General features: G+C 40.0%; 1 protein-coding gene across 5 annotated transcripts in view; it reads left to right on the top strand.

Annotated features, from left to right (window-relative positions):
• pik3ca (phosphatidylinositol-4,5-bisphosphate 3-kinase, catalytic subunit alpha) overlaps window positions 1–11,454 on the top strand; it is a 23,819-nt gene that overhangs the window by 5,463 nt on the left and 6,902 nt on the right. For all 5 annotated transcript variants that reach the window (XM_031869672.1, XM_031869668.1, XM_031869670.1 and 2 more), the window contains 15 exons: window positions 89–257; window positions 430–556; window positions 1,802–2,011; window positions 2,362–2,456; window positions 2,585–2,740; window positions 3,233–3,478; window positions 4,001–4,086; window positions 4,755–4,860; window positions 6,773–6,925; window positions 7,192–7,326; window positions 9,479–9,603; window positions 9,820–9,901; window positions 10,179–10,343; window positions 10,676–10,779; window positions 10,885–11,056. In XM_031869672.1, the coding sequence (XP_031725532.1) occupies window positions 89–257; window positions 430–556; window positions 1,802–2,011; window positions 2,362–2,456; window positions 2,585–2,740; window positions 3,233–3,478; window positions 4,001–4,086; window positions 4,755–4,860; window positions 6,773–6,925; window positions 7,192–7,326; window positions 9,479–9,603; window positions 9,820–9,901; window positions 10,179–10,343; window positions 10,676–10,779; window positions 10,885–11,056 (2,131 nt within the window). The remainder of the gene's footprint in view (window positions 1–88; window positions 258–429; window positions 557–1,801; window positions 2,012–2,361; window positions 2,457–2,584; window positions 2,741–3,232; window positions 3,479–4,000; window positions 4,087–4,754; window positions 4,861–6,772; window positions 6,926–7,191; window positions 7,327–9,478; window positions 9,604–9,819; window positions 9,902–10,178; window positions 10,344–10,675; window positions 10,780–10,884; window positions 11,057–11,454) is intronic.

The raw sequence follows: 11,454 nt of genomic DNA on the forward strand, positions 1-11,454 counted from the left end.
TATATATATATATGTATGTTCCTGGTTAGGTGTTAAGACATTATTAATAGTGTTAATAACATTATAATAATGCTGAGCGTGTCTGCAGGATCCTGGTGGACTGCCTGCTGCCCAACGGAATGATTCTGACCCTCGAGTGTCTCCGAGAGGCCACGCTCATCACCATCAAACATGAGCTGTTCAAGGAGGCCAGGAAGTATCCGCTCCACCAACTCCTACAGGAGGAGACGTCCTACATCTTCGTCAGTGTTACACAGGTAAGAGCTCTCAATCTCAACTCCAAAGATTTTGGTCGTCAGGAACAACTCTGTTCATCTAAATAAGTAAATATGTTAAAAATCCATTCTTGAAAGTTTGATGGAACTGCCCCAGAAAAGCTGTTTGTAAAGGAGAACAGTAATATGTCTGTTTTGTTTGTCCTGCCTGCAGGAAGCAGAGCGGGAGGAGTTCTATGACGAGACCAGAAGACTATGTGACCTCCGACTCTTCCAGGCCTTCCTCAAGGTCATTGAACCAGTTGGCAACAGAGAGGAAAAGATCCTCAACAGAGAGATTGGTGAGACAACGTTGGTTCTGTAGCAGCTGTTGTTAGGTTTCTGTCTTAACAATGAATTACCGGTAAAATATAGTTTGAAACATGTGGCAAATTCAAAAGACGTTTTCATGTTTAATTAAGATGAAATATTTTGCCTGAGATAGTAAATAGTTGGAAGACTTAAAGAGAATTTTTTCATTTTGCAAAATACATAAATCATAGTTAGTAGTTGCTGTTTTTCATTTCATGGAAAACACAAAAGATGCTAAACATTTTCTGTAAATCAGTTCTTTCGCTGAAGAAATCTAAGTAGAATATTTGGCGGCTTTAACTACAAGTTACATAATGAATAAAAAAAATATATATATATAAGCTATATTATTGGGCTAATTATAAGCTTGATGTAATAAACAGATAAGGCTGCCCCGAATACAATTTTTGGGGCTTCCGCTGCTTCAGTGAGAAATAATTGATGACTTTCAGAACTTTGACGAGGGGGTGCAATTTAAGCGGTATCAATCTCTCGCACATAAGACACACACACACGCACACACACACACACACACACACAGAGAAGAGAGAGAAAGCTTCACGAGCGTCAGTCGCCTCACCATTAACTCACTCAGTCGTTAGTAAGAGAAACAGATCTCAGTCGGATGCTTTTCTCCGTCAAGGATTTCACTTTTTTATTAAAACGAAAACGGCTACAAAATGTGCAATAATCACATCAAATAAATCACAGCAACAGACCATACAAATGTATTTGCTCATATGTAGGTTTATATACAAATGTATAAATACGCTGTAACCTGTTACACCATTTATTAAGACTGTGTGTGTATTGATCTCTTCTGGGACAGCACACAGCCAGCAGCGCTATCCGTCTGAGAATAGCTCAAAATAAGTGACGTTGATGCCTAATCAATGTGAAATTACTATTCCTTAGTTCATGTGATATTTGGGATTTTTGATGTAATGCATATATAAAAAAAACAAAAAAACAGATGCATTAAAATACTAATTTGGACATCGATTACCAAAGCTGTGAAGTGGAAGCTTCAACACATTTGGGTCAGCCTTATAAGCAGAACTGATGAACTAAAGATACCTGCATTTGTTGTGGATTGTTTTATGTGTTTTAGGAAACTGCAGTATATAGAGGAGGAAAACATAATTTTAGCATTTTTCTAAACAGACCAAATCCAGCCAAAAATTGCCTTGAAAAGACAAAAAAAAAAAACCTGGCTCTACTTTCTGTTCTCTCAGGTTTTGCCATTGGTATGCCTGTGTGTGAGTTTGACCTCGTGAAGGATCCCGAGGTTCAGGACTTCAGGAGAAACATCCTGAATGTTTGTAAAGACTCTGTGGAGCTGAGAGACGCCAGCGGGCCCCACAGTAGAGCGCTCTATGTTTACCCACCGAATATAGAATCCACACAGGAACTTCCCAAGCACATCCATAGCAAACTGGACAAAGGTAGGCAACAGCTTCAGTCTTTTCTTGTTCTTCGGTGCATAATCCATCCGGTTTTACAGGAAAAGGAAAAGGGGCTAAAATAAGATGTAGACAATTATTATTATTACACAAATAACTTAAAGACAACAGGGACCAAGAAGGTTTTAGTCTGCCATCAATACTTAATCGCTACTAGCCAGCCTTAAGGAACTACAGTAATGAGCAATGAATTGATTGAGGTGCTACTATTGTGAAGGTCGATACAATACCCCCAGACCTCAAAATAATTAAAGATGGATGGTTATTGTTTGAAATCAGATTTATTGATTCTTTTTTCTCAGCTTTCTTTTATTCTGTGTGTCTTTTTGTAGGTCAGATTATTGTTGTGATTTGGGTGATTGTTTCTCCAAACAATGACAAACAAAAGTATACATTGAAGATCAACCACGACTGTGTCCCTGAACAGGTGGGAGGAATATGTTCTAAAGTGAAAGAGACAATGAATCAGTCATGAGCCACCCTCACTTTTCAACTCAACGTGAGGAGATTGAAGGGTGTCTAATGCAGGCTGTGGGCATGTATCTCGTCCTAAAGGTGATTGCAGAGGCCATTCGTAAGAAGACACGCAGCATGCTGCTGTCCCCAGAGCAGCTGAAGATGTGTGTTCAGGAATATCAGGGTAAATACATCCTCAAAGTGTGTGGCTGTGATGAGTACCTGCTGGAAAAGTACCCCATCAGCCAGTATAAGGTAAGAGATGTATGGGCGGAAATGTATCTACTTAGAAATAGAAATCATGACCTTAAATGACGTTAATATTAGTTTCTTAGTTGAATGGCTCAAACGGAAGCAATGCAGGCATAGTTGGGAGCAGTCTGCACAGAAATCCAGCAAACTATGCTCTAAGATGAGTCAGGCCGATCCATGTCAGGATATATAGCCAAACGCCTGATCCATTCCAGATCCTTTATTTACTTTAATTATTGTGGATATGTCAAAACAACATTGCCTTTCATTCAAATACTGGAACCATTTCCTCATGCACAGCGACGTGAGCCCATGCTCAGAGTCCATGTGAGCCAAATCAAAGTAGAAGATGCACTCTTTCCTCTACTAGCTGCTGGAAAATGACCGGTTGATATCACTCGCTACACTTACGCACCCTGTAACTCTAGTAGCTCTGTGTGCTTTTGTTACAACTGTCCTCTGCGTCATTCCCTCTCTCTGTCTCTCTCCCTCTAGTATATCCGTAGTTGCATCATGCTCGGCAGGATGCCTAACCTGATGCTAATGGCTAAGGACAGCCTATACACTCAGTTGCCAACAGATAACTTCGTCATGCCGTCCTACTCTCGACGCATCTCCACGGCCACATCCCATATGAATGGCGAGGCAGCCGCCAAGTCGCTGTGGGCCATCAACGGCACCCTGCGAATACGAATCCTCTGTGCCACCTATGTTAACGTCAATATACGGGACATAGACAAGGTGGGGGCGCACAGTTACAGGAATATATACCATTGTCTGTGTTGATCAGTCAGATTGACTAATGCTTTGTTCTTACAGCGATGGTAGGAGAACACTAGAAGTGGCCAAAGAGAGAGGAATTATCTTTTATTGATTTTAAAAAAGTGATGTTATTTATTGTGTTTTTTGAAGATGAATGAATGATTTATTTTTGGTTATTTCAGTTGTGCACAGTGTCCCATCTCCCAAGTACCTCACTCCCTGTAGAAACAAGCAGCCATTATCCAGGTCTCCTGTGAACAGAGACCTTTAGGAAAGTAGCTCTGGCAGCTCATGTTGGTGTGCTGTCATGAATTATTTGTGTAAATGGAATGTTTTCACGAATATGCCGCTATAATGATCATTTAACACAACAGCTGTTACACGCTGAGACAAGCTGTTCAACCGGCAAATCTTTTAGAACTGTTATAGTGAAGATATATATCATATCTTTTATTAATGTTATTTTTCTTGTTGCCTTTTGCTTCTCTTCTATATTTATAGATATATGTGAGAACAGGCATTTACCATGGAGGTGAACAGTCGTGTGACAATGTCAACACACAGAGAGTACCCTGCTCTAACCCCAGGTAAGAGTCCACCCTTCATTACAACACCTTTCATTCCACTACAGGACTCTTGAATCAAAGTCACTTTATTTGTTAGGAGTTTTTCTTAACATAGTTACAACACACTTATACTACTCTTACTATACAGTGAGAAATAATTTGATTAAATAAAATGAATCAGTTATGGCACCCACTAATGGAAATAACTACTACTCGAAAACACTTTCTCCTTTTATCACTGAAATGGTGCTTTAGGGAATTTATACTGCTAATTTACTTTAAGCAGTCTAAGGCAGGAGGGCAACGTTAACAGTTTAGTGCTGGCAAGTAACACTAAACTGCTGTATTACATGACTGTTAAACCCCAGTCTGGTGTACTCTTATACCTAAAAAGGTAAAAATAATATGTTGTGTAGGCCTACATGGTAAAAACAGTAAAGAACAGTCCTACTTAAATACGTTTGCCATTGAGGTATCTATGTGTCACTTTTTCTTAATTTCTAGAAACAGTATGAGGTGTTTGAGCATCCCAGTTTGATCCCAGAGTTAAGTGGCACAGCTTTCTTGAGGTCAGCTTCTTGGTGGGTGTTGCTTGCCCTATAGGCCTATATTTGAGTTTGTTTATGGCTCTTCCTGTAGGCCCCAGTCTCATAAATAGACTCGATGTCTCTTTCATTCTGTATCTACAGGTGGAATGAGTGGCTCACCTATGATATGTACATCCCAGACATACCCCGTGCTGCCAGACTCTGCCTCTCCATCTGCTCTGTTAAGGGCAGGAAGGGAGCCAAGGAGGTAAGATAGAGAGGAGTGAAAGAAATGACTCCACCATGCAACTTAAATTGACAGGATATGGACATGCAGAAACAGGAAGTGTCTTACTATGCCTTTTGGCTACAACTGTTCCATGTTTAAACAGTTGGGAATAATTATGGGAATGTAAAATACTTTCCTCTACCATTTTATTAAGGGAAAATCCAATAAATGAATAGTGAAAATGGCATTTTATGATTTGAAACACAAAGAAACAGGCACAACAAACAAAATATGATAGCAGAGAGCAGATGACCTCCATGTGTCTAAATCTTTTATTCAACATTAGCATGCTATGCCATCCTGGAGGGCTTTATATGCATAGGTACCTTTTGTTTAGGTGCGTGTGCGTGTGTGTGTGTGTGTGTGTGTGTGTGGTGTTGGTATATGAAGCTACCCTATGTGTCAGTCTGTCTGAGTATACGTGTCCAAGGTGAATGGGAGCTGTGGTATCAGCTTTAACTCTGTTTAATTACTAATCAGCCATGGGCACTCTGTTGGCAGAAAATATCAACAGAAACTTAATCGGCAGAAGGGACTTTTCCATTCATGTTAGAATATGGTTCGCTTGCACAAGCCCCGTTGATGGCACGTTCTGAAATGGGCTAATTGTTCTCGCTGAAACTCGTATCGTAGTATTTGAACGAAAGACTTTGACAACAAACAAATGGATTACTCAGAATATGCAAAATCATGATTAGGGCTGAGAAGTTATCAGCTTAATATATCACATTTAAAACTTAAAAAAGATGATGCTTTTTTCATGTCATTGAGGAAGCCTAGTAGTAACATATTCTAGATTTCACTTAACTGTTTAGAAACCATGTGGTGTTGGAGTGTATTTGTACTGTTGTGCTTTGGGTCTGATACTCGTAACAGACACCCACACAGATTCATTTTTCTTTCATCTCTCTCTAGTGGAAAAACTGGAAGAGAGAGAGGTGTGTGTGTGTCTGTGTGAGTGTATCAATGGATGCCAGACATGGATATTGTAACAGACACCTGGGGTGAGCCCTATCCAGTACCGCTCAGTGCTGGACTGAGGTCAGGTTAGCGGATGCTCTTTCAAGCCCCACCTGAATGAAAGATAAACACTCCTCTACAGCTGCCTTTTGTTCCAGCACTTACTATAAATAGGTGCGTTTTGACTGGCTGTCTGCGCGTAAACTCTGTCCGCCTCGCCATGTTACCTTCTGTCACCTTGTTCCATCGCTGCCCCTAAGTGAAGACTCACACCAAACGCAGCGCGAATTATTCGCACCGCGTTTGGTGTGAACGCACCTTAAGACCCTTTCAAATATTTTTTGAACCTGATAAAACAAAAGAACACATTGAAGGCAGATTAATTGCACCAAAGAGCATCTCCTTTATCTTTATCTGCCTTATTGGGAAAAAAAAAACGTAAGCTTTGGGATAGGGAAGCACTCAGCAGCCTTGACCAATAGAGAGTTTCATCGGAAAAAGGATCAGTTTTAATAAGTCCAGTAAGTCAATAGGGTGAGACTGAAGTAAAACTGAGATATGTATAAATGTTAACTTGTGGATACTTAGTCTGTACTTTCACTTGGCTGAAGTACATTTTGTTTTTATTACACCCATTGACTAATGTACAAGTGTATTTTCTGAGTGAGTGATTTACTGTGTTCTTAGCAGAAGGAAGCCTTAATGAGATTATGTACTTACTTTCACACTGAGAGTCCCAGAATACGTTGGTGTTGAGAGCCTAGTTAAAAGCCAAAATGATTCACCATCTGTTTGTGTCTGATTCTCCCACGAGCTTCTCATATTGAAACTACTCGCTGTAAATTTGGAATCAGTGGTTCTCTCTCTCTCTCTCTCTCTCTCTCTCTCTCTCTCTTTCTCTTTCTTTCCCTCCCTCTCTTTCTCCCTTTAGGAGCACTGTCCACTTGCTTGGGGTAATATCAACTTGTTTGACTACACTCACACTCTGGTGGCCAACAAGATGGCTCTGAACCTCTGGCCGGTCCCTCATGGCCTTGAAGACCTTCTCAACCCCATTGGAGTCACAGGATCCAACCCCAATAAGGTATTCAAATTCAGCCTCTTGCTTCAATGTTCATTTGCACTGTTCATGATCCATTTCAGAAATGAGATATAAGAAAGTAACGGGTTTCCATCTTCTAATCCATATTTAAAAAGTCTCAGGAGGGAGCCTGAGACTTAATATTTTCATTGCTGCTTCTCTGTAATTGTTCTGCATATGATGATTAAAAAGTGGAACTTGAATTGAGAGTTTGACTGTTTTGTGAGATACTGTAATTTAATTATATCCTTTTAATCTCTGTTGTACAGGAAACCCCATGTCTGGAGCTGGAGTTTGACCACTTTAGTAGTTCAGTCAAATACCCAGATATGAATGCAGTAGAGGATCACGCAAACTGGACCATCTCCAGGGAACTGGGCTATAGCTACAACCTCTCCGGACAGGTATTAACCTGCTTACCAGCCACCAACTAGTGGGCCAGAAAGGCGCAACAACACAGCGAGTTGTTTTATTATTTTGAAACTCAAACACAAGTGAAGAAATACAGCAGCAGGAGTGGGAGAGGTGTGCACTTGGTGTACTTTCATACTTAACACACATGACTGTCATCAATAAAGACAAAGTCCTTAGATGCAGCATTAAGAAACTTATCTACCTTCATATTCTCACTCTAATGAGCTGATTCATTTAAGTAACAGAGCACAAATATCCACATGTAAAGAAACATGTGTAGAGTTACTTAGATAGGATGAGGTACGTTATTAATGAAGGTGTTTCTATTTCACCACTCAGTAGACCCCTTTGTAGCTTGACATTGGTTCATGAGGTGAGGTGTGGATGTGTCCTTGTTGAGGGGATTCCATGTAATGACAATCTGCTATATTAGTTGTGATGGTTGGTAGTGTGTTGGTAATGTGAACACCTGTGTGTGTTGTGGAAGAAACCAGGTGTAATTCTAGTTGGGTGTTATTGGATCTTTTGGGTAAATTATATTCGCATGTTGCCTTTAGTGAAAGAGAGGTTTCATTAAATGCAGCACCAACACTTTCAATTCATGTTATAGCTCTTTACATTTTATTTATTGACACATTTTGACACGAGTACATTTAGGGCAATAAGTGATTCGATAAATATGGTTATTTTCCACCAATCAATGAACTATGAAGACTCATTGTTGACTTTATAACTGAGTTGGTTCCGACACTTGCGTGAGTGCCACTGTGAGTTACTCTGCCATGTGAGAGGATGTGAACAGTGTGAGACGATGTGTTAAGTTATTCATGATGTGTGTGTCAAATGTGAGGAGTGCCCAACTGTGTAATGATGATATCATGCGGCTTGTTCCTGAGCAGAAAATAATTTAGAATAATTCAAATCTAAACTGACATCATGAATCAGACTTGATTTGGTTAAGGAGTATGATTGGGCATAGGACAGTTTAAATGTTATGCTCTTGACAAAGCGATGGGCAAAAGAAAAAAAGGGATTCAGGATTTGAGGGCATTGTCGGGGTTCTTAACAGCCTGAGACTTACGGCGAATGTTCTCAGCAGTTTGGTGACGACTGCTGTCCAACATTGTATTCATGAGCCGTGATCAAATTTCATTCCCGTTTCAGAAAAAAAAACATGAATGAAAACAGTTAAATTGTGAATTTAGCTGCATTAAAACACAGCGATGGTGATCAGAGAGCCGGGACGTTTTTCTCCTGTCCTGCTCCCACTAACTATGTATCTGTGAAGATTAAGTTAGAAACAAAGGAAATGCATCAATAGAATTAATTTATTTCAAGTCAATTGCCGGAAAAAATACAGTCATTTAAATACATTCACAAATACATTTCATGCTTCAGAGACACAGGCTGCAAAAACAGACCTGGAGTTCAGTTCAGTAAACCTTGCGCACGAATTTAGAAGTGTGGTTAAACTTCTGACCAGAACTGTGGTACACACGGCTGAATACTTAATATTATAGTACAAGATTTGGAATCGTATAAAGATTAGCATTTACAGAAAATAGACATACATCTTTTTTAATGTGGGATGTTGTTATTGGTCTTTTACATACTGTGCGATGCAAGAGAGCTGGACCGTACACTGTTGATTTATTTATGATGATAGCGTAGTGTTGTGTATTAAATAATTCCTTTATCTGTAACGTGAGTTGTTTGAGAAGCTTCTCTAACAGTAATGGGCCTTAATGGATAACAGTTGTTAATGTTCCAAGCTATTTGTGTGTCTCATCATGACTGCATGGCTGAATATTCAGACAGGCAAATATTTTTTTAAATTACTGCTACAAAGATACTGTGATACATGAAAAAAAGTAACAAATAGAGGCTCTAACAGTAAACGACAAAGTAATGATGCCAGTTATTGTGCTTCATTACGATAAAAGAGGTTAATGACAACATAATAACTTGTGTTACTCTGTGTTTTATTAAAGAGTAAATGTGGGCAGGGATCAGGTTCTCGTATAGTACCTTGAAAAACATGATGACCAACAGGCAATTAGGGTCGTGTTAGTAATGTAATAATGCAGTGTTAGTAATGTAATGATGCAATATTTGAAGTATTTCCTTCCGGATGTGTTTCAGAGCAACCGGTCGGCCAGAGATCACGCCCTGACAGAGAGCGACACCGAGCAGATGAGACAGCTGAGTAACAGAGACCCTCTTTCAGAAATCACTGAGCAGGAGAAAGACTTCCTCTGGAGACACAGGTAAATATCACACTTTACTGCTTTACTGTATAGCACGTAAAGTAGTACTTTATGTAGAACCATAGATTGCATAGAATGGCATCACACATTTCAGACTAGTATGTAGCTGTATGTAAAATCTTGTATGCAGGATGTAGATATACGTAAAAACAACTGATTGAGACTTAATCTGGGATGCAAAACACAGTAATTATCCCCTTTCTCTTTCTCTATCAGGCACTACTGCGTGAACATCCCGGAGATCCTTCCCAAGATCCTTCTCGCTGTCAAATGGAACTCCAGAGATGAAGTAGCACAGGTGATGCCATGCCATTTCATTCATAGTTCATTGTTCCTTCTTCGATAAACAAGAAGGAACATAAAGAAAGAGTATTTTTACTGGATTCTGAGAAATGGACGTAGAATAATCTTGGCTTGTAAGGACCAAATGAAAAACATGTTGCAGTAAAAGATTTATTCCATTCCTTTATTTTTAATGTATACATTTACCAAAATACTTACCCTAATGCTCATACTCTCTATGAATAGTGTGTGATGAGTAATAATGAATATTCCTTGGTTTGTATGTTTCCCAGATGTATTGTCTGTTGAAGGAATGGCCGTCTATCCGTCCTGAGCAGGCCATGGAGCTGCTGGACTGTAACTACCCAGACCCCATGGTCAGGCACTTTGCTGTACGCTGCCTCGACAAATACCTTACTGATGACAAACTGTCCCAGTACCTCATCCAGCTTGTACAGGTAGGTCTGACTGAGAGTCTGGACTATCAAGGAACTGATTGACAAAATAATGGGGTAAAAAGGAAGACAGTGAGGAAATAACAGTGCTATGACTCAAGTGGCTGTGGAATACTTTTCTTCAGCCTGGGTGTCCTTGGTAGCCAGAGTTATATCCGTTGGAAAGCAATCTTTCTGTTGTGTAAAAGACTTTCCGGCGTGCCTGAGGTTGTTTTTGTGCTTGGTGTACAGAGACTGCATGGTGAGAGACATTATAAAGTCAGAAATGACTAATCTGAACCTCTTCTTGCTCTTTCCCTCCAATCTTCCCTTCCTCTCCTCTCCTCCTGCTCTAGGTATTAAAATATGAACAGTATCTTGAGAATCCCCTGGCCCGTTTCCTCCTGAAAAAGGCCCTGACCAATCAAAGGATAGGTCATTTCTTCTTCTGGCATCTCAAGTGAGTCACCTTTCAGATTGCTTTTTCTTCATGTTTGTGTACCTTCCTTTCTCTGTGTCTTTCTAGACAGCTTCTCACTCCCTCCTCTTTGTGCCCTCCTCTCAGGTCAGAAATGCACAATAAAACAGTGAGCCAGAGGTTTGGGCTGCTGTTGGAGGCTTACTGCAGGGCGTGTGGCATGTACCTGAAACACCTGAGCAGGCAGGTCGAGGCCATGGAGAAGCTCATTAACCTCACTGACATCCTTAAACAGGAGAAGAAGGATGAGACGCAGAAGGTAAGGAGAGAGGCAGCAAATGCACTTACACACAGACACACACACACACACACACACAGGAAGGTGTTATTTTATGTTTGTTTAAATTTTACGTTTTTTGTCTTTTACATCTTAAAATTAATTTGAAATATTAAACTCTGGACTCCAGAGAAATCATATTGGTTTAAATACTGAAATACAATAAGCAACAATAACAATGACACCGCATAACAAATGTATGCACACAACATTTTATTTATATTTTTGTCATAACTCATAATATGTAACATGCACATACCTCTCAAATGCAGTCATTTTTAGGAGATTTCTTTGTGTATGCGTGTGTATGTGGGTGCATGCGCACACATGTATGTGCAAATGCACGTGTGTGTGTTGTGGTTGTGTGTGTGTGTGTGTGT

This window comes from Anarrhichthys ocellatus, unplaced genomic scaffold (assembly GCF_004355925.1).
Source record: "Anarrhichthys ocellatus isolate YVR2014 unplaced genomic scaffold, GSC_Weel_1.0 scaffold48, whole genome shotgun sequence".
NCBI lineage: Eukaryota > Metazoa > Chordata > Actinopteri > Perciformes > Anarhichadidae > Anarrhichthys > Anarrhichthys ocellatus.